Here is a 22,330-nt window from a genome sequence, read left to right on the forward strand (position 1 = left end):
TTCAGGAAACCAGGACGCCACACAGAGACCGAGCAAAAAACAAAAATGTCTAATAGAAAAAAATAACTGTAATGGCACTTTACAAATAAATAAATAAATAAATAAAAATTAAAAAAAAAATTAAATTGCCAGTGCTTTATGCCCATTCCAGCTCCATAATTTTTAAACAACTTTCTGAACAACTCACTGTCATTTAGGATTTAGTCCTTCCCAGGTCTTAGTATTAAATCCCAGATGAACAACTGCTCATGATACAGTACACTGTGGTACTGTTTATTTAACAAAAAAGTAAATGAAAATAAAGTGTGTGTAAAACTGAGTCCACCCCACTGTAGAAGCACATATATCAGCAGTAACTTGAAGCTTCTGTTTTCCATCCATCTATTTTTTTCTACTTAACAAGTTTGTGGTCCCCTATTCAAGGTAAATCCAAACATATAGATAAAATCAAGGATCAGTTCGTCTGGGAAAGATATAAAGTCTGGACAGTCTACCCATTGATACCGTATAAAATTAAATTTGGCAGTAAAATACAAGAGTAAAAACATATTTATTTTGAAAAATCATTTAAACAGCAAGATTTCAACATATCGATGCATAACGTTGAATCTAAATGAAAAACAGCAGCACTGCTGGAACATATATGCTACAGAAACAAACTACAAATTAAAAACAGTTCTCAGAAATCCCTTTAGAGTCTTTAAAATAGTATTATCACTTTCAGAACTGAACCAGTCCAAGATATAACACAAAAGTTCACATTTTCTCAGTTTTACACTTAAAAACAACTTTTAAGAAGTTTTAAAAGTGTCTTGGCTTTCAGCAACATTTTCTTGAGTGTGCGTGTCAAACGCAGTGTTTATTGGACGTTTTAGAAGGTGTTTGTGAAGTACATCTTCTTTTGAAATGCAGTAACTAAATATTGGCTCTTAAAGAAAATGAATCTAGCAATAACAATAATCTAGTAATAATCAGTTATTACTGCCAGCTTACATGTTAAAAGAGAAGCAGTAACACCTACAAATGTAATTCATAAGCATGCCCTCGTGCTAATATTTCTCACTACTGATTACAAAAACAGTGCCTGTAGTGACCTGGAAAAAGCAGCTGTGTGAGAATAAAGCTCAGCTCCGTCAGATCTTAGAGTTTGGATATTGTAAGATTGTGTCTTGTCTGCAAAGTGTTTCAGGTTACATGGTTCAGTTCCCGTGCTTTATTCCTCAGATGCCTCTTGCGCATCTTGATAGTCCACTTAATAGTGAGTTTGGCAAAATTGGCAGCTTTGAAGAGAGCCATGAAGACCCCACAGAGGATGGCTATAGAGCTCCAGGCATTCGCAGTCACTATCTGTTTGGAAAGAAGCAAAGTTTTGTCGAACAATGAGCAATTCGTGCAAGCACAATTCAAATAAGGAGAAAATTTCTGTGAGAACATACCAGTCGGATTTCCTGCATAAAAGGATCTCGCCACTCAAAGACGGCAAAGTAGAGCTGATCGGTTTGTGCCCCTTCAGGCCTTTTATCGTTGAATTTCACCACAGAAGACTAGACCATTCACCATAAATAATCAAATTAAAAACTTTCAATTCAAATGTCATCGTGCATGGAACTACATGTAAACTGTTGGGACATAAATACCTCTTGTCGAAACTCGACAGCTTCATTTTTTACCCCAGATGTTGTCAATAATGACATTTTGACCCAGGTTCTGAAGCCTCCAGAGAAGGTCCACATGGAGTAATTCCTCTCACAGTCTCTCATAAACTCGGATTTATTTGCACTACAGGCAGAAAACAGGCACATATGCTGCTATCACACAAATCACTGTTAACACTTTGCAAAACATCAAGCTTCGAGTGTCTTATTAAACAATGATTACCTGTCAGTCAAGTCACTAAACTTGGCAAAAAGCATGTAATTGATGGCACTGAAGTCCTCCTCTGTTTCATTGCGACTGAACTGCATGAAGATCAGTTCTTTGTTACGGACGTCAGATGGCCCGCGGACCACCAGAGCTTTTTTCTGTAACAGTATAATAGTATGTAAATCCAGTGGAGACAATTTTGCAGTTATGTTATAGCTGCACATCTTTAGGATTGCTCAGACTTGTGGGTTGTGTCTGAGAAACAGCCAAATAAAAAAAAAGTTAATTCTGACCTCTGTTTCGTTCGCGAATGGCCCAAAGTAGGTCACTTCTTTTATGTTACAGTCTACTTCTTGAGGCTTGCCGGGGTCCACTAAAGGTGGGATGTAGTCATGGTAGTGATGTTTACAGCTGAGCAGCTGGGCTTTGCCGGGGTACAGAGCTATGCCTGCTCAAAGAAAGTAAACAGAGTCTGCATCAATGTTCTTCAACAGCAGTGTTTATGGACTCACTGCCATTTACTTGTTTGTTCTATGTGGAGGTAAAAATGTAAAATTTTGCAACGGGTGCCTCCAAACACGTTTTATTTTGGTGACGCAGACGAGGACACTTAATGCATTTCAAAATTCTTCCATGTGTCTCTCATCCACAGAGAACAGGATTTGTTCAGCTGTTGCTGACTATTTTCATGGATGTCTTTTCAGATGGAGATTTAAGGCTTAAGGGACTAGCTGGAAAAAAAAAATTAAAGAATAAACCACATTATCTTCTAAAGCAAAGATACAACACAAAAAAGAAAATGCACCTTGCATTGCATGTCTGCAACAACTGACCAAGTCACATTTGATAAGCTGCAATTTTAGAAAAGTTTTCAGATTTAATACACCCTCTGGTGGCCACACAGCAGGCAATACAAATTATTCACACATAACTAGCGCCTGCCTTCTGTCACAGTGTTATTCAATTATTGAGTATTTTGTCACCAACAATAATTTGGGGTTTATCGCGATAGAAAACAGGCCAGGTGTGATAATGAAAAGGAGCAAAGAAGTATTCATTTCTAAAATCTTTGCCAGGGTGGATCATCTGGCTCCATCTCACCCCATCCCCAGCATCCTCCTCTGTCACACAAACCCTCTGCATGTCCTTTTCACTACATCCATGAGCCTCCTCTGTGGTCTTTCTCTTCTCCTCCTGCCTGGCAGCTATATCCACCATCCTGCTCAACCTGAGCTGGTTCTCTGATGGACTCATTTCTAATCTTGTCCACACTGGTCACTCCCATTGAACATTTTAACCTCTCAACTCTGACAACTCCAGCTCTGCCTCCTATCTCAAAATCATACATCATAGCAGGTCTCACTACTATCTTGTAAACCTTTCCTTTCTCTAGTGCTGCTATCCTTCGATTGCAAATCACCTTTGACACTCCTCTCCATTATCAAATGCTTTCTCTTGATCCACAGAAACACTGAAACTCCTTCTGACCGTCTCTATATTTCTCCATCGACACTCTCAAAGCAAACATCCCATTCTGGGCGATCGTGGCTCAAGAGTTGGGAGTTCGCCTTGTAATCGGAAGGTTGCCGGTTCGAGCCCCGGCTTGGACAGTCTCGGTCGTTGTGTCCTTGGGCAAGACACTTCACCCGTTGCCTACTGGTGGTGGTCAGAGGGCCCGGTGGCGCCAGTGTCCGGCAGCCTCGCCTCTGTCAGTGCGCCCCAGGGTGGCTGTGGCTACAATGTAGCTTGCCATCACCAGTGTGTGAATGTGTGTGTGAATGGGTGGATGACTGGATATGTAAAGCGCTTTGGGGTCCTTAGGGACTAGTAAAGCGCTATATAAATACAGGCCATCTGTAGTGCTCTTTCTCTTCATGAAGACATTCAGCTGCTCACTTAGCTTCAAAATCTCTGTCCCATATCTTAATGGCATGGTTAATCAGCTATATCCCCTTGTATACTCAGATACTATTCCATCTAGTGCCACGACAACCACTACATGAAGAGCATGTGTTCCTGCTAAATGCTGATAAAGGCAGATTTAAATGCTTATAAAAAAAATATGAAGTGCTGCTGTGTAGTGCAATCTGTATTTTCTGGATGAAATGAGTTACCTGTTGTTCTATGTTTTGGACATAACAGCACACTTAACACCCACTAACCCAGTCATAGTCCTAAAATATGCCCCAAAAAGTGTATCATTCATACTAACCAGGAGATGAAAATGAGTCAACCTCTTTGTAAATGACGGACATAACGGGGTTGTTTAGTTTCTCCAAGAAGTCAGAGATCGTCTGGTAGGCCAGGAATGCTGCCACCGCAGTCAGCAGCAGGTAGATGAAGATGAGCACCACCGTGAAGAAATTCTTCAGACAGGTTTTACTGAATCTCATAGGTGGATTGGGCCCCCTAACGTCATCCTGTGCTGTAGGGACAAAGGGGTAAAGGCAGGAATCTGAGTGGACAAATCCAATTACATGCCACAAAAGCGTGGACCAATAAAAAATATATCAGTGTAATGAGTGTCCAGCATGTGGTGCAGAAACACGTCTCCTACTACTTTGTGAGATGCTGCTATCAGGCTTCTCATGCTCCGGGTCTTCAGTGGCATCATCAAAAAAGACTGGAGACGGTGCGTTGCCTTCATCTTCATCTCCCCCCCCTTCATCATCCTCATCATTGAACTGTAGGGTTAAAAAAAGAACATTTAAACACCTATTTCTGGTTACAAGTATAGTAAAACTATACTTAAAATCCTAACAATTACTAAGGTGGGGTCACATTTGTATCCATTTTAAGTGGAGTGGAATAGCACTCTGAGATCTTCAGTTAATGATGAATCAAACCTAATACAAAACCCTTTGCTGGCAATGACGGCCTAAAGTTTTGAACTCATGGACAACATCAGATTGCTGGGTTTCCTCCTTTTTAATGCTTTGAGGCCTTTACTGGAGCAACTTTCGGTTGCTGTTTGTATGTGGGCCTTTCTGTCTGAAGTTTAGTCCTCAACAAGAATAATCCACTTGTCCACTTCTTTGCTTCAATAAACAAAATAAAGGTTTGTTTTGGATCCATGTTTTAGGTCATTGTCCGTCTGTGTTGTGAAACAGTTGGCTGCATTTAGCTGGATTTAAGCAGACTGAATGTCTCTGAACACCTCAGAATTCACTCGGCCCCTTCTGGGGAAGTATAATCTTCCACAGGAGATGCTGATCCTGTTCTAAACTGCAGTCATTGAGTCTGTCCTGTGGTATGGAGCAGCCACTAAACAGGACAGGTGCAGACTGTAGCGGTGCCTGAAAGGCATTTAACCTATTGAGTTCGTGGTCCTTTATTGGGTGAATACCTGAAAGACAGTAAGTTTTATGTATATATATATATATATATATGTATATATGTAATATATATGTAATATATATATACATATATATATACACACATACATACACTATTGTTTTTGGTATATTGTTCCCTTCTCAGTAACGCCACACCTTTTAGTTGCAATGTATTCATCTTCCACATGTTAACTTGTCATATTTTAGTAGTATGTAAACATCTGTTATAGTTACATGTTTTCATATCATATATAACATCAGTTTGTTTTTGCTGACAGGTTGCAGTTTTCATGCTCAATGTCAGGTTATATCAAACAGCAGATCTGTATATATCAGAGTTATTATAGTATCGTATTTTCAAATTGGTTTTTATTTTTCCATTTTGACTTTTTTTATTTTTTTATTTTTTTTAACTTACTAGTTTTTAGTTTCCTCAGCACATTTTCTTGTGTGAGTTTAGTTTTTATTTTTGGAAGATGTTTAATTTTATTTTAGTTTTTACTAGTTTCAGGATTAGTTCTAAAAGTTAGTTCTATTAGTTAATCTTTTTAATTCTTACTCTATGGAGGGCACGCGTCAGAGGCAGGATTTAGGAAAATGAGCTCAGATATTTCAATAAAAACCCAAAACTTTGGGAAAGCAGTGACTCAAAATTTTTGGACACAGCTGGTCGATGTCCATCAATGTCTCATTGGGCGAGTTATTATTGAAACTTTATCAAACTAACAGATACTAAAGCTTAATATTTTTCCCTCTACTTTTTTACTTAATTTGGTTTAGTTTTTCATTTTTGTTAACTAAAATGTTGTTTTCAAGTCTAGTTTTAGGACTTAGTTCAGTTAAGTCCACAAAGAGCAGTGAACCTTAGAGAAGCAGGGACACAGGTCAGCCGATCATGGTTACACACACACACACACACACACACACACACACACACACACACACACACACACACACACACACACACACACACACACACACACACAAAACAAATCTGCTCGAGCTCACAGTACAAATTTTCACATCTTGTAATTATTTTCTTTAAATAATTTTCGGATTCCCTCATCTGTTAAATCTGTTAAATCCCACTTTAACCCCTTCTTTTAAGACCCCCTGTCTCAAAAGAAATTACAAAATATAGAAAACAGTAACATTTCACTACTTTTGCCTTCTACAAACCTGACATTTAGTCACAACAACAATGATTACTGTTTCTTTCATTTCACTGACCTGTAATCAAATACTCCAATGACAAAACAGTTTAACTTATCTGGTGTTGATATTTAAGGTCAGTGGTTATAAGTTAAAGGTAAATGTACTTACAACAACAAAAATACACATTTTAAAAAAAAGTATCACACTGTCTGTTTTACATTATGTCCAAACCATCTTTCAGTGAGGAGAGCCTAAACAATGAAAACACCTGACAGCACCACAAACTTAATGACCAAGTCAGCGCTGGCTCCAAATGCAAGCGAGGCTTTAAAATGGCCATACCGACCAGTGGTTTTAAAAGGTTTTACGCCATTTCTGCAGCTATTTTAAAGCTTAAAATAAGAACTGGCGAATAATCTAAATGAATACTGCAACTATAGCTGAAACCCAAAGGAAACATGAAGTCAGGAAACGGCTGCTCAGTCACATGATGCCAAATACGCCCGACAGGAGCATGGACACAGCGAGAGAAAAAAGACTTTACTGCTGTCCTCAGAGACAATAAAAAAAGAAGCCTACAGTCTGTAGCAGTCCTGTGATTACTGAGACAAACATGAAAGATTTCAGAGTGAAACACAAACACGAAGGAACTTGTAACTTACCTCCTGGTATGAGAGGGACCTTCCTTTTCTGAGCATTCCTCTGCGGAACTTCCAGTGACTTCACCTAAAGCAGCTCTTCAAGCTTTTTGTGCCAACTCAGCAGATTGCTCCTAATAAACCTGACATGTTTAAAAACACCTCATTCCACCGAGCTCAAGTCTCACAGTTTTAAAAAAAAAAGACACCAGCACCCACCCCTGGGGGTTTTGGAGAAGTAGATAAAGGCCCAACCCACGATAATAACAGGGGACCCATGGGCCGCGATTCAATGCGATCTTGTTTCCTTGTTGTGGCTTCCTTGTGTCCTAGCTCGTTACCTTAGGTTGATTCCTAATGCTGCGTTCATGTACTTATGAGAAAACTCATTTATCTAAAAAAACAACAACATACTACTGCGACAAGAAACCGCATTTTTACTGAAATGCCACCCCATTCCTACAAGTTTATTTTTTACTCAAATGAACTTGACTATGGTGTTATGTTTTTCATAAGATATTTATGACATTTTTTTAAATTTATGTCTAAATAAAATCTATACAAATGACAAATAAATGCACAAAAATCACATCTTCATTGCTTATAGTCCAGAATATAAACAAATATCAGCGAGAACTGGTTTAAAATAATGTCGGTGAAATTTCCGAAGCTTTCAAATGCATCACGACCAGAGAGTACCTGGGCATTGAAGGGGAAGTGGATGAAGAAGTTTCCGCCTGAACTTCTTGTTTAAACAACGACCTTGCCATGGCAACAGCGCGATTTTGTGTCTTATTTATCATCCTCGCCGTGGCTTTAGCGGAAGATGCTAAAGTAAAACACAAAACTGCTCCAAAACCTGTCCGTTTATTCACCGAGGAGGAGCTGCAGAGATACGACGGCAGCGAGGTAAACTGTTGGAGAAATAAAATCCCGGCATGTGCTGCTGAAAATGAACTCGCGTGTCTACTTGTGCGTGCATTTTTTTTTTTGTTGTTTTTGTTAAGAGTCATCTATATTTATCATCGCTCTTTCTTTTCCTATTATAGGAGGGCCAGCCTATTTATATGGCAGTAAAAGGGGTTGTGTTTGATGTCACCAAGGGAAAAGGTAGATGTAGAAAAAACATTATCTAACTCCTGGATTCAAATCGGTCATTAAAGTCAGTTCTAATAAAAAGTGATTTAACACATTAGAAGGCTTTCTCTATAAACTAACCTGACTCGGGTCATTTGCTTATTAGTCTCTGCTGTCAGCGCGTTGATTTTAATGTGCATTTTATTTCACCCATTCCAGAGTTTTATGGAAAAGATGCTCCATATAATGCGCTGGTAGGTAAGGACTCCACTCGAGCTGTGGCCAAGATGTCACTGGACCCCGCAGACTTGACATCAGACACTGTGAGTTTCAGCTGAACGTAGAGTACTGTGCAAAACTCTTGATTCACCCCTCATTTCTTTATATTCTGCTCTACTTGACATTTAATGCAAGAGATTCCCCCCCCCCCCCAAATTTCTTTTTGGCCGTGCAGATTGAATGTAACAGGTAGGGGGAGGATGAAGCCACTAAATGCAACAAATACATATCTATTTTTTGAAATAAGAAAAAAAACTAGATAACAGAAAATTTCTACCAGTTTTATCTTCTTCATCAAAGAATAGGCAGTTTCTGTTGAGATAAAGAATGTACAGCACAGTGTGCCGCTCTCCTTTTCTTTGTTAATATGAGTCATTGTAGCTCATCCAACAGTCTCACTCTACATATGAGACATTTTCCCATCCCACCATTATGTGGGGTGGGGCAGTGTCACACATTGCTCAGCATGACAATGATCCCAAACACACTGTTAGTGCAGGAAAAGCATACCAGGGTAGAAAAACACACAGTAAAACTCTATAACTGAGCGTTAACGAAGCACTGTGGGATCATCTGGACAGAGAACAACAGAAGAACATCCAAAGAAGATATTTGAATATCCTTCATGAAGCCTGGAGAATTGTTCTTGAGAACTACTTAAAGAAATTACAAGAAAACTGACGAAGACACTGCTGACTAAGTTTAGACTGTGCTGAAGAATGAAGGTGGTCATAACAAATATTGACTTTCATGCTCCTTAGATTTGTGTAAACTCTGTTTTTCACTCACATTCTGTGTTTCCATGTATGTGCAAACATATTTCAATAAATCACTGCACTAATTTCCCATTTTCCCAGCATAAGATAAAGGATGAGGTGTGGCTCAAGGCTTTTGGACAGGATTGTACAATAGTTCATTAATGCTCTGACTACATTTTCCCCCGGTGTAGACACTTTAAAAAGCAAAGTGACTGGAGCAAGTAAAACAATAAATCACAAAGTTTCTGTAACACCAAAGGCCATAAAAGGTGAAAAAATGCAAGACTTCCTTACAAAATGTCACCATTTGAACATTTCAGACAACTTATGATTCATAGGAAATACATTTAAAGGGACAGTTTCACAGACCCAGGTGCAGGTGAGGTATTGACAGCTGTGTGAAAAATATGAGGTGAAACTAAGGTGAATAAATAGGATCTTTTAGGGAACATAAACAACACTGTGCTAATGCGATTATATCAACTTTTATTAAAGTAAAAGTTCATTTAGATCACTTTTTATTGTAAAAGACTGAAGTAATCATCTCGCTGTTTTAAGTATGTTCTTTGCATAAGTGCTAATAGTCTTTCTTTCTAACTCTTAGCAAACGAAATAAATAAAAGGGGGCAAATAGGCAAGCATAGCTTTCCCAAAAAGCGCACCCCTTTTCCCAGGTACAGGTCTCCGAGCTTTTCCACAAGTCAGAATGCTCAAAGGTTAAAAAACACACATATATTAAAAAAGCACTGATTAATGTTCCTTAATTATCTTCACCTCCACAGACAGGCCTCACTGAAGAGCAGCTAAAGTCTCTGGACAGTATATTTGAAGGCACCTACAAAGCCAAGTATCCCATTGTGGGTTACACAGCATCCCGTATCCTGAACGAGGATGGAAGTCCCAACAAAGACTTCAAACCCGAGGACCAGCCTCATTTTCAAATCAAAGATGAATTTTAATGTAATTTCATGTGGTCACTTTACTTGACAAGAATCGCGATGAAGAAGTTTGATACATGTGCAATAATAGGAGAAGCATTATCCTGTTGACTCAAGATTGAGAATTAAATAGCGCTTTAATAGCTTTGACCAGTTTACGGTGCACCAACTACTTTAATACCTGTTGTATCATCTGACTAAGATAAAAAGCGGGGACTTTGGAGTAAGAGTATGCAGATAGTTAACGGTCTCCCGGAGACACATTTAAAGAAGTTTAAGCACAGATCAAGATGCCTCCTGCTCCTCTCACAGTGCTCTAAGCCATTTAATTTCATACTCTAAACATTAGGAGCTCAAAGATCCTTCCAAACTTAAAATAATCTTCATGCACTGTAGCTGCAGTGTTTTGTTTTATTTTTATAAATGAGAGACTGTAGCTGATTATTTTAGTCACTAATCAATTCATTTTTTGAACTCTGTATTTTACTGTGAAACTAAATGAATTATGTGAATGACTCAGTGGAATATTTATGTTTAGGAAACAATAAATCTGCAGCTTTGTTAGTGTTCATCGGTCCACATGTATTCAACTTGTTCGTCTACAATTCTCATTAAAGTCTGAAAATGTTCTAATCTTTTGTTGGTCTCATCCGTGTTCTACCACACACAACTGTGTTACCTTGACACGATCTCTTTATGACAGCCCTCTCTGCTGTCACCTCCAAACAGGCGACATAAATAGATCGTCCGGCCCCTTATAGTCTTGCTTGCTCTGATCAAAGGTCGCAGTACTTAAGGTGCTGAAGCAGGTGATAGTCTTTGGGTGGAATTACGCATCTTGCGCTGCCAGTGGCCACATTGGAAGTAAATCTTTCAGTTTTGTGATAGTAACTCTCACGTCACTCTGCGTAATCTGCTGAGTTCAAAGGGCACGAGCCCTGCCCAGGAGTTTTCGAGCGAGAGCGGTGCTGCGCTCTTTATCAGGCGCACGTTCAGCTGGGAGACGTTCACTGCAACCTGTGACAACCTGGGAACCACTTGGTACTACTCATCCACCAACCGCAGCCAAGATGCCCAAAACGGTAGGATCACCACGATTTAAATGATTATATGTCACTGAAGTGTTTCTTCCTGTTGCATATTCAAAAATGTCAGTGGTGGGCTTATACATTTATTTGTGTGGTTTCTTTGAATTGCTTATGCTGAGAATGACCACTAGATACATTTCAGAGTTACTTGCATAAATACAGATTTAATAGCTTTAATTTCTAATTAAATGTCCTTTTTTTTTAAAGAAATAAACAATCTGGCCAAGCTTCTTGTTTCCAAGAGTCCAAGATCCTTCTTGGCATTTACTCATTAACTAAGTGTAGAGTTTGACCCATGCTGCTCACATTCCTGACAGAAAAATGCTACTTCAGGTCTGCAACCAGCCTGTCTGCTGTTTCTCTGGGCATGCATAATGCACTGCAATCATGGTAATTCCCTTTAGTGCCACTGGAGTGATTTTTAAATGCTAAGAACGAACTCATGACTGTACAGTTTAACCGCTTTTCTCTGCTCCGTTTGATTTTCTGAGGCACCCTGCACCAAACAAGAGACCTCTGTCTTAAACAAAGAAAACTCTCATGTTCTAAATGTCCGCAGTTACTTAAGCTTTCACCATCAGTCTGTCGGAAAACTGATAAGAACGACTGGCCTGTGCATTACGAAAGCAGCTCTGTGCTTATATTGACACTGCAAGGAGAAAGCCTCTCTTAAGAGGTCATTCTGACGTCTACGTCCATTTGACTGACCTTAAACTAACTACAAATCAAATAAAATTATGAGTCATAGTTGCAGGTGTTGTTTGCGTTGTGGAAAACGTTTTTTGAACAGCTAAACAAAAGAGGTGCGACAGTACCAAAAAGCACAATCCAAGTATAAACAAATTAAGATAATCCTACATAGCTCAACGGTATAAACTGGTGACTGAGTCTAATGGATTAATGATTCATCAGTGATGTCCACAGTCAGTGATTAGTGAGCGATTAAGGTTGTGGCAGGTAGGAAACACCTGCAGGATGTCAGCGAGTTGAGCTATTACCTTATGCATGCCATCACTGGAGGTGGTAACAGTTGAGTAACACGTTAGAGGTTTCACAAATGGATGTTCCAGCTTTTGCTGCTCAAGTTTCGATGGGATTATCTTTATGACACCCGGGGCGTGCTGTAGTATAACTTCATAAAACAATTGTGTAACTGCTACAAGCCCAATCTGGCCTGTGATCAGGGTCCGTGTGTTGAGAACAGCCTGGGTGCTTTAGTGTGTTTTTTTTATGTTGAACATCTGCTCTATAGACATTTTAAAGTGTCATTTCTTTTCCACTTTAATCGTTGTTGTTATAAAACAGGCTGATCTTGACTAACAACGGTAAAGTCAACTCTGCAAGCGTTGTAATCTGCGTATGTGCAACCTTGTGTAACCTCGCAAGAGTAGTCCGAAGTCTAATGAGATAGTGAGCAATTATGGTTTATGAATAATCCACTTCACAGCTCCTTCACACATATGACTACAATATCTTTATGTTTCCAGGCTGATCGCTGATCGCTGCAAACTAATAATAAGATCACAGTAAAATATTTCTGCCCGGTTACAGATTCTCTGAGAAAAGGAAGCTGATTGTTTGCAAATATGATTCATGTGTATACAAAAAGAAATCTCTGTCATCACGTGACTAAATGACCTTTATGCTGCAGGTCAATGTCCGCGTCACCACAATGGACGCGGAGCTGGAGTTCTCCTTCCACCCCAACACAACAGGGAAGCAGCTCTTTGACCAGGTCGGTGTGATGCAGTTCACAAAGCACATCCTGTATTATTTTATAGATCCCGGATGACTTTATGTAGACTGAAAAGTTTCTGTTTCTTTCTTTCTTTTGAGAAGTCTTTCATGCATTTAAAATAAATAAATAAAATGGACTGGCAAAGTGATGGATTAACGCCAAGTAGCAGCAAATACAACAGTGTAAATACAGTACAGACCTTTGAAATACTTCAGCAGAGAAATACTTTCAGTCAGATACACTCGCGTTGGTATTTGTTTTGCAGATAAATGGTCTTAACTGTAACCAGTGGGTATTTTATTCCATCAGCAAAGCAACTAGTAACCATAGCTGTCCCACAGATCTAGTCTGGTAAAAGCTGGCCAGTTTAATGAGCCCCTTTGTGATACAAAAAAAAAAATCAAAAAAACAAGCTTAACGTTCTCATTTAAAAGTTCTGTAATCTTATCCAAAGGTTTTATTCTTCAGGGAGAAATTACCGCAAGAGTCATGGAGGAGGTTTTGATTAAAAAGTGAAGAAGCTGTTGAGAAGATGTGCAGGATTTTGTTATCATGTCTCCACTCTGAAGGTTTCCAGGACCATCGGCCTGCGTGAGACTTGGTACTTCGGGCTGCAGTTTGTTGACATCAGAGGATTCACCTCATGGTTGAACTCTGAAAAGAAGGTGAGGACTTGCAGTGATGTTAACCTCTGTTTCATCTACTCTGTTTAAAATTGTTAATTGTAAATGTAAAAACCCAGAGGCCTGCTGCAGCTCTCAGTTCTACATCTTTTTTATTATTAAATGTACTGTATTATTTTTATGTGTCTATTTAATTTGGATTTTTCTGTATTGTGTGCAAGTAAGCATTTAATTGTTAAATCGAGAGTTAAAATACGTGTTGTTCGTAAAAGTAATTTGACCCTTTTTCTACGGGATTCTTGCCCACACTCTGTTATTTATTTAGCTGTCTTTACTACTCTGCTGTAGGAACTTCAATCATATTTTATTCTTTAATTATTGCCCCTCTAGGTGATGTCTCAGGAAGTGAAGAAAGAGACTCCCCTGCAGTTCAAGCTGTTGGTCAAGTTTTACCCTGAGGATGCAGCCGAGGAGCTGATCCAGGACATCACCAGGAGGCTCTTCTTCCTCCAGGTGAAGGAGGTGATTCTGAATGAGGAGATCTACAGCCCTCCAGAGACCGCCGTGCTGCTGGGCTCCTACGCCATCCAGGCAAAGTATGGCGAGTACAACAAGTCGACGCACAAGCCACGTTACATGTCCTCTGAGCGTCTTCTGCCCAATAGGTGAGTGCGAGTGGATCTGCAGCAGCTGCACATTGGTGAGCAGGAAATCAGTTCTTTGCAACTCAGTACAACTTTACTGCTTTTTTGCAAGGGCAGATTTATGCAGCAGTGATCCGAGTTGAAAGATTAACACCGCATCCATCCTACGGGAACTCTTTACAATTGTGACGTTCCAAAATGTAGATAAAATTCCTCTAACGCTACAACTAGATTTGGCTTTCACAGTTTTATTACTACGAGTGTTATTCTCTCAAATAATTCTCAGACATCAGCTACTCTGATAGTCAGTAGCACATTTTTTAAATACAATTTGTCATTCATCATCTTATTTCCCCTAAAAGTTAGTGAACTGATTATTTTCTAAAATTAAACACATGACCACATGGATGAAGCGGCTCTGTCTTTTTACCTTGCTGAGTGCACTTAAAAGAAGATTAGGACCATTTATCTGTGATTGGTGTAGTTTTTGCATCAACTTTGCACTCATAAAATGACAGAACAGCCGCATCATAAATGATAGTCTTCTGGATAAATGACCTCTTTTCCTTTACAGCAAATCTGGAACTCATCCTGGCTACTAGCCTCCCCGAATTATCGAAATATTAACCAATGTGTGATAATGCCCCTTCGGCTCCTGACAAAGGATGCCGGGAAAGACACAACAATGCATCATGTGTATGCTTTAACCCTGTATGTATACACAGACTGTTTACATTTTCACCAGCATGGGTTGCTGATAGCTTGCTGCTCCCCTCAGAGTGCTGGACCAACACAAGCTGTCAAGGGAGCAGTGGGAGGAGAGAATCCAGGTTTGGCACCAGGAGCACGGAGCGATGCTAAAGTAAGTGAAGGCTGAGTGGCGTAAATTTCCTCCCTCAAATGGATGCTTTCAGGACTTTACTTTTTAAGAATGAACAGCATTTTTGGTCTCACAGCGTCCTGGAGTTTTGTAGTCAGTGAACTTTTACAAGCAGTAAAGTAAAGTAGACTTAGAAGGCTTTGTTCTTATCGTACTCATGATCACTCAGCTTTTACAGATGCTGCAGTGTAACTGTGTTAGCATAAAGGAAAAAGAAATTCAGCAGCAAATAACTCATTGCTGTGTTTTTGATGCCCAAAAAAGCTTCACGCACTCTGTTGTAATGATTATTTGCTTTTTTTGGTTCTAATTAGTTAATAAGGGACATGGATTATTAGGTGGAGGTTTGCCGCCACACTTTAAACCCCCCAAAATAAAGTAAAAGACAAATTAGTCTGTTGAATATTTAATATTTTATTTAATTATCTAATGTGAACAGGGAAGAGGCCATGATTGAGTACCTGAAGATCACCCAGGATCTTGAGATGTATGGCATTAACTACTTTGACATCAAGAACAAGAAGGGCACAGACCTGCTCCTGGGAGTCGACGCTCTAGGCCTCAACATTTATGCAAAGAACGACAAGTAAATCAGTTTTTGTAGTAAATCTCTCTCTCTGTATTTCTGTTGTTTTGTCCCTGCTTTTGTTTGCTGTAACGTTGTTCTGTGCGCTGACCTGATAAAACACATCTGTAGACAGGAGATCAATGCACCAGCGGTCAAACCTCAGTCGGAGGCGTGTGTCAACTTTCCTTTCAGTGGCTGGTTTTAAATAACGCATCTAACTATATGGATGTTGCTTTGAAGAGGTCATTGACCCAATTCTACTACAACATGAACCTACAAACCCTCCCCAGCCTCTTCCTCTGATACCGCATGGGTCAACCTGTCCAGCTGTGAACCTTTTAAAGAAACAAACTTAAAGCTCATATCACACTGTGAAAAATATCTCTTTTTATCCATTTTTCAGGCTGACTCCGAAGATTGGATTTCCCTGGAGTGAAATTAGAAACATTTCTTTCAATGATAAGAAATTTGTTATCAAGCCCATAGACAAGAAAGCCCAAGTAAGTGTTTTATGAGTTTAATAATCTTCACTAGTATCAAACAGCTTTTTTATACCAAGAGATTTTAAACGAAGCTTATGGAGCCCTTTTTGAAAAAGAAAAAAAAGTTGTCTTCTACTTTTCTGTCTTTTAAAGGACTTTGTATTCTACGCTCCACGGCTTAAAGTCAACAAGGGCATCCTGCAGCTGTGCATGGGCAACCATGAACTGTACATGCGACGCCGCAAGCCCGACACCATCGAGGTTCAGCAGATGAAGGCTCAGGCCACACAGGAGAGGCAGCAGAAGAAGATGGAGAGGTGGGTGAAGCTAAGCGCCCGGTTAAAATGATGCAGGCAAACTTAATTGGAATTTGAAATGTGTAGGCTTTGCGTTAGGCGTGCGATTGAGCTTTTCCGTGTTCTGCAGGGATCAGCTGGAGAGCGAGAAGAAGAGGAGGGCGGCCATCGAGAGGGAGAAAGAGGAGATGGAGAGAGAAAAGCGGGAGCTGATGGAGAGGCTCCACCAGTTTGAAGAGACAACTAGGAGAGCAGAGAGAGGTGAGATAGAAAATTTGACGTAGAAGCTGCATCGCTGCGGATCTTATCTGTTGTATAGTGCTATGAAAAAGGAGATTTCACTGATTTTTTTCTCAGTAGTCCACATTAAACCGTTTATTAACCATCTGCTAACACCTGTAGAACCTTGAGGATTTGAGCTATTACAGGTTTACGGCTTAACTATACATCCATTCATCCATCCGTCCATCCATCCGTCCATCCATCCATCCATCCATCCATCCATCCATCCATCCATCCATCCTTCCATCCATCCATCCATCCACTTCAGGGTTCCAACTTGAAAGTTCACACTGTTTGATAGAAACTATTACATATGTGAGCTAAAGCGATAAAGGGTGTCCCACATTATAAACATGAACCTTTCATTCTTGGTTAATTTACTTTTTGGGGCGGGGCTTTTTTTGTAAAACCTGGATATTTTAATCATTAATTGCTCTCAAAAATAAAAATAAACATAAATGCCACATCTATATCAGCTCTTCCACTACCCAACTTCAACCGTCATTGCACAGTACTGTATATATTCTAAGAAGAAGATCAGAAAACCCTTTTCTCAAAAGTACTATTGACATTTGGTAAAAAGCCCACCACCATATTAGGTAAAACCCCCTCCTCCATCATCCTCCCTTGCTTCTCCCCCATATGGTGGAATATATATTTGAGAGTTGGAAGGGCAGATTTCAAAACATGGTTTGACAAAGATGTGAGGAGGATGGGAGATCGTTACTTGAAAAGCAACTTTGTTATGTTGGGCGAATTTTGTCAAGCATATGATCTTCACAAAAAGCATTTCTTTAAATATCTGCAGTTAACATATTTTTTCCCCAATCATCGGCATTTAGCATTTAAAACGTTCAAATCATTTTTAAAATCTAAAACACAAGGCTCATATTTCTATGATCTTAACAACCTTGATGTCTTATGATAATGAAGACGTGCAGTAAAAATAATAATAAAATTAATTCATAAAACTCTTCTAAAAAGGATGACTTTAACTAATTTATTACATATTTATTTTCCATGTAATTTTGTTACATAAATATGATTAAAAATTTGGCATGAACCTGGTCAGATGACTAGATGACTAAAACATTTTCGTAAACGATTATTTATAAAAAATACATAAACCTTTGATTTGAAATATTTCAGTTGCGACTTACTCAAAAATATTGCTTTATGTTTATTGAGGTAGAAGAAAAAAAAATTTAATTTTGGAAACCTTTATTAGAGTTTTGGAACCACCAAAATATTTTAATAGTACTGTATTTTCCTTTTTTCCCTGTAACTTTAATCATTTTTTTCTATGATGTTAACATAGAAATGTTTAAAAAAGAAAGTACCCCGATTTAAGACAAATCAGTTTTGAGTTTCTTATCCTGCATTTTTATAACAACGTACAGTGCTTTATAGATTTCCCCGTGTTCTGACTTTGTCACGCAGAGCTTCAGGAGCAGCTGGACCGGGCCATGAGGCTGGAGGAGGAGAGGAGGAGGGTGGAGGAGGAGGCGGCCCGGCTGGAGGCTGAGAGGATGGAGGCTATAATAGCCAAGGAGGAGCTGGCCAGGCAAGCTGAGGACCAGTTAAAGAGCCAGGAACAGCTGGTGAGTGTGAAGCACATGAGGGAAAAAGTCCTGATAAATCTCCTGAATTCATTCTAAGCACTTATCGGCTGTTCTAATGGCAGATTAAAGTAACACGGAGGTTTTTTGCTTTTGCTTTCATCACATTTCTAAAATGACAGCATGCCTATTCTGTTATTCTCACGTCACAGTGTTGTGCTTCCTCCTTCAGGCTGCAGAGCTGGCCGAATATAGCGCCAAGATTACTGCGCTGGAGGAGGCCAAGAGAGCCAAGGAGGAAGAGGCTGAGACATGGCACAACAAGGTGGGTCTCCAGCATGCAGTCAAGAGCTCCACAAGTCACAGGAAATACCAGAAAAATGTCCCAGCACAATATCAAATATAAATTTATTGTTTAAAAGAAAGAAAACGATTTATCTGTATAAGTCATCCATAATTTGAATCTTTTGCACTGTAATTTACATTGCATACTTCCTCAAAAACATAACTACTCATGTACTGTAACCCTTGCATCTTATTCATATTAGATTGCTTTGGTTTGAAAGTATAAATTCAGGAGCCATGTTTTAGTGGAGAGGTCAGAAAGGCAGGTTCAAGTTTGCAAAAACCAGAAAGCTTGATTTGTCAATGTCCTTGCAAATTTGGGTATTACTGTCACATATATACAACTAAAACACTTAAAATACTACATTTATATTATAATCAAATGCTCAATGATGCAAACCACCAGCAAATCTAACACACGCCTCTCCCCACCTTTCCTTTTAGGCTGTCGAAGTGGAGGAGAGTCTGCTGAAAACGAAGGAGGAGCTGCACACTGTGATGAGTTCTGCCAACTCAGCTCCTGTTGCTGAGCATGCATCCTCCTCCTCCTCCTCCTCCTCCTCAGACAGCGAGAGTGACCATGAGCACAGCGAAGAAAACAGCACCTATAGCGCCGAGCTGCAATCACAAGGCATCAACTATGACCGCCAGGAGGAGGAGCGACTCACCGAGGCCGAGAAGAACGAGCGCCTGCAGAAGCAGCTTCAGGTTAGTTCAGGGACCTGGAATACATCCCAGATCAGCCGGAGTCTGCAGCAATGCTTAAGACACTTTTTTCTCGTAGCTTTTCTATAGCTTCCAAAACACTTATAGCAAAAATATGCTGTGTTAAAAAAAGCCATGAAATTTTAAGCATCTATTATAGAAGCCCAAATAATGTTGTTCTAGAAATAAGTCTCACTACTCGGCACCTGAGCACCTTTCTTGGAAGAGTTTATCGAGGCATTATCAAAGTTAACTTTAAATTCAATCTTCACTCGAACATAAACATTTAAAACTATCTGTGACTTTGCCCCAAAATAAGGTTTTTAAAAGTTTTTTTTTTCTAATGGATAATACTTCTACCATCATCTTTGAGGCTTTTGAATTCACTCACATTTTCAATCACGATTCGTTGAGGCTCTTTTCCCTCTCTTGTAATACTTCAGAGAGCAGTAGAAGAGAGACAGAAGAGAGACGTGTGAGCAAGAGACAGATAGTTGAAATAGAGAAGAAGCAAGGAGCAGAGGTAGTGAAGGTGGATGAGTTTAAATACCTTGGGGGTCAAGCATTCAAAGCAGCAGAAAGTGCACAAGACAGGTGAAGAAGAGAGTGCAGGCAGGGTGGAGTGGGTGAAGACGAGTATCAGGGGGAATTTGCAGCAAGAGTGAAAAGGAAGGTTTACAAGATGGTAGTAAAACCTGGTATGATTATGGTTTAAGGTGATGGTGACATTGACAAAAAGAGCTGGCGATAAGATTTTCATTGGGAGTGACCTGAATGGGCAGAGGGTCGGTGTGACAGAGCAGGATGCAAGTGATATAGTGAGGCAATGGAGGCAGATGATCGAGTGTGGCAACCCCAAAAAGGAACAGCCAAAAGAACAAGATGATTAAATTAAAGATATCACTTTCTAATGGAGGTGTTGCCAAGATATCTGTTGATGAAGTGAATTGTATACAGTTTAATAACTGGGCACGACTCCTCCGCAGGACCTGAGCTCAGAGCTGGCACAATCCCGAGACGATAACAAGAAGACCCAGGACGATAAACTCCATGCCGAGAACGTCCGCGCTGGCCGTGATAAGTACAAGACCCTCCGTCAGATCCGTATGGGCAACACCAAGCAGAGGATTGATGAGTTTGAGGCCTTGTAGAAATGCCAGAGACCTAAAGCTCTCTCACAAATACCTCGTGAAGGCCTTGTTCAGCATTTTAATATAACTGAAGCCAAATGTGATCCCAAACACCCAGAAAAGGCATGGAGCTGATCTGTGTAATAATTTCTGCACGAGTTTTACTTTGCTGGCTGAAACTGGCACTGTGGGTTGTTTTTGCTCTATTCTGTTTTGTGTTGCACTCAAATGTTTCCAATGTGCTGTTTAGGCCCATTAAAATGCTGATGTGCATCACTCTGGAGACCAGATATACTGTATGAACAAAGCTAGTACTAGGGGTACTATAGAACTTATATATCTTATGATAACTAATCAGTAGTTGTTGCAATTTACATTTGCAGTTTTGTTACTGTAACAAACTGAAGTGGTTAAATTTTGATTTATTTAAATGAATGCCTGATGCTTAAAAAAAGATCTTTTTTATTTTATTTGTTTGATAGTTTTGCCAAAGAAATGTCAGCAAAGTGTAGAAAGGTTCCCACTTGTGTTCCAAGAAGCTTGATGTAATGCTGTCATACAAAATGAATCTCAGTTTGCAATAAAATAAAACTGAGACTCACAGCAAATTAATTCATAATTACTCATGAATATTCCTGGTGGTCTGGCCCTCCTCGTCATGTTCTCCTGTATTTTATTTGTGTAAATAACAGTGCAACTTATTTCATTAATATACTTACATAATCTCTCCTGCTTCAAATGTATTGTTTTTATGATTTTCAGAATTTACTTATTGGAGTTACTTTATTTAACCACATGGGAACATTTAATGTATTCTTACGCCGTCCTGTTTGTGTTCAGGTCAGATCTAGAGCATCTAATTTACAGTGAACAGGATACAGCAGACAAAAAGACAAGAAAAGACAAAAAGGCCAAAACTGAAGCAGCTTAATGGTTTCTATATTACATCTTTTATTATTTCTCCATTTGTTGTTTGAAAATGTTCTCCGGTGCTGCAGAAGCATTTTTAATGTTCGGCATTAAAAATGAAACACATGTTAAAAAAACACCAAAGAAAAGTCAGCGAGAAGACCTTAAACTCGGAATTAATTAAACTTCACCTTGTGCAGCTTTGTACTTTTAGGCAGAAGAGAAAATGAAGTCAGGAAAAAAGCTTTTTATGAGGCTATGGCATCTCTTGAATATTGTGTCATTACAGGCATTAAACATTAAAACTTGAAAAATATTCAAATTGTCATCATTTGCATGATTCTTCTCCATTATTGTCTGTGTGAGGAAGGGATAAAAGTTGCATTTAGAAAGATTTAATAGCTGCGTTAGTGAAAAGTGGAATTTGATCTTTTCTGTAACTTTCACCATTTAGTGAAACATGCTGATGTGAGTGCAGCACACAGACAGGAAGCTCAAGTGATGCCCGCTTTCAACTTTGGCTCCCTGTGATGATGTTTGAGGAAACTGAGGCTCCCTGCTGTCACAGGTCAAAACATATGCAGCTGAAAGGACGCATTGTTGTGCATATGACAAAACATTCCAATTGATTTGAATGAAAAAATATTTATTTAAAAAACAAATTGGAGCAATACAGCACGAGGACTAAAAAGTCTCCATCAGGGTCTGACGCAATGATGATACAATCAGTGAAGATTAAATTCTGAAGAAAGCAGAAAAAGAAGAAAGAAGAAGAAAATAGGGGGAGAAGAAAAAAAACATCATATACAACAATGACCGATTATAGTCATCCAAATTATCTGAAACACAAGAAACAGAAAAATGGGGGGGCAGTTAAGTTGATATAAGCTACCTAAATTAATAAGATACAATAAAACACAAACACACAGCTTTAAGCAAGTGTAAATGTCAAGATTTCAAAAGGAGCACAATATATTAAAACGTATATAGGAGTTTTAGTAGCCTGTGAAGTTGCAACCCAGAATGTCTCTGGTGAAG

General features: G+C 39.3%; 3 protein-coding genes across 5 annotated transcripts; 2 read left to right on the top strand and 1 right to left on the bottom strand.

The window, feature by feature from the left end:
* Nucleotides 1–550: 550 nt before the first annotated feature.
* On the bottom strand, nucleotides 551–7,304 carry pacc1 (proton activated chloride channel 1). 2 transcript variants are annotated; one of them, XM_085392140.1, is made up of 8 exons: nucleotides 7,016–7,304; nucleotides 4,421–4,547; nucleotides 4,076–4,288; nucleotides 2,157–2,311; nucleotides 1,879–2,021; nucleotides 1,638–1,779; nucleotides 1,437–1,544; nucleotides 551–1,347 (listed from the first exon to the last, which is right to left on the bottom strand). In XM_085392140.1, the coding sequence occupies exons 1-8, from the start codon at nucleotides 7,049–7,051 to the stop codon at nucleotides 1,186–1,188; spliced, it is 1,086 nt and encodes a 361-aa protein (XP_085248266.1). In that variant the 5' UTR covers nucleotides 7,052–7,304; the 3' UTR covers nucleotides 551–1,185. The 2 variants fall into 2 exon arrangements, with proteins under 2 accessions (XP_085248266.1, XP_085248267.1); XM_085392141.1 differs by having other exon boundaries at nucleotides 552–1,347; nucleotides 4,424–4,547; nucleotides 7,016–7,303.
* Nucleotides 7,305–7,686: 382 nt separating this feature from the next.
* Nucleotides 7,687–10,654, top strand: nenf (neudesin neurotrophic factor). 2 transcript variants are annotated; one of them, XM_085391112.1, is made up of 4 exons: nucleotides 7,687–7,963; nucleotides 8,041–8,101; nucleotides 8,288–8,391; nucleotides 9,888–10,654. In XM_085391112.1, the coding sequence occupies exons 1-4, from the start codon at nucleotides 7,760–7,762 to the stop codon at nucleotides 10,062–10,064; spliced, it is 546 nt and encodes a 181-aa protein (XP_085247238.1). In that variant the 5' UTR covers nucleotides 7,687–7,759; the 3' UTR covers nucleotides 10,065–10,654. The 2 variants fall into 2 exon arrangements, with proteins under 2 accessions (XP_085247238.1, XP_085247239.1); XM_085391113.1 differs by having other exon boundaries at nucleotides 7,687–7,900; nucleotides 9,888–10,638.
* Nucleotides 10,655–10,863: 209 nt separating this feature from the next.
* ezra (ezrin a) lies at nucleotides 10,864–21,600 on the top strand. Its single transcript, XM_085391110.1, has 13 exons — nucleotides 10,864–11,125; nucleotides 12,783–12,866; nucleotides 13,439–13,534; nucleotides 13,883–14,157; nucleotides 14,915–14,998; nucleotides 15,456–15,602; nucleotides 15,988–16,084; nucleotides 16,220–16,383; nucleotides 16,493–16,623; nucleotides 18,085–18,245; nucleotides 18,436–18,528; nucleotides 18,993–19,256; nucleotides 20,240–21,600. Exons 1-13 carry the CDS (start codon nucleotides 11,114–11,116, stop codon nucleotides 20,402–20,404), a joined length of 1,773 nt encoding a protein of 590 aa, XP_085247236.1. The 5' UTR covers nucleotides 10,864–11,113; the 3' UTR covers nucleotides 20,405–21,600.
* The last annotated feature ends 730 nt before the right edge of the window (nucleotides 21,601–22,330 follow it).

The sequence above is a fragment of the Rhamphochromis longiceps genome, linkage group LG19 (genome assembly GCF_057381845.1).
Source record: "Rhamphochromis longiceps isolate RC_006_pf linkage group LG19, R_longiceps_female_GT1.1, whole genome shotgun sequence".
In the NCBI taxonomy this organism is placed as follows: Eukaryota; Metazoa; Chordata; class Actinopteri; order Cichliformes; family Cichlidae; genus Rhamphochromis; species Rhamphochromis longiceps.

What these genes read in the sequence shown, in the direction of transcription:
- pacc1 (XM_085392140.1), bottom strand. Translation starts at nt 7,051, where the DNA reads ATGCTCAGAAAAGGAAGGTCCCTCTCATACCAGGAG. An exon ending in TAGCAGCATCTCACAAAGTA is followed by an intron (nt 4,289 to 4,420) that starts GTAGGAGACGTG and finishes TTGTCCCTACAG; the next exon opens with CACAGGATGACGTTAGGGGG. An exon ending in TTTAGTGACTTGACTGACAG is followed by an intron (nt 1,780 to 1,878) that starts GTAATCATTGTT and finishes TTCTGCCTGTAG; the next exon opens with TGCAAATAAATCCGAGTTTA.
- nenf (XM_085391112.1), top strand. Translation starts at nt 7,760, where the DNA reads ATGGCAACAGCGCGATTTTGTGTCTTATTTATCATCCTCGCCGTGGCT. An exon ending in ATGAACTCGCGTGTCTACTT is followed by an intron (nt 7,964 to 8,040) that starts GTGCGTGCATTT and finishes TTCCTATTATAG; the next exon opens with GAGGGCCAGCCTATTTATAT. An exon ending in TGATGTCACCAAGGGAAAAG is followed by an intron (nt 8,102 to 8,287) that starts GTAGATGTAGAA and finishes CACCCATTCCAG; the next exon opens with AGTTTTATGGAAAAGATGCT.
- ezra (XM_085391110.1), top strand. An exon ending in CAGCAGAAGAAGATGGAGAG is followed by an intron (nt 16,384 to 16,492) that starts GTGGGTGAAGCT and finishes CGTGTTCTGCAG; the next exon opens with GGATCAGCTGGAGAGCGAGA. An exon ending in TAAAGAGCCAGGAACAGCTG is followed by an intron (nt 18,246 to 18,435) that starts GTGAGTGTGAAG and finishes TTCCTCCTTCAG; the next exon opens with GCTGCAGAGCTGGCCGAATA.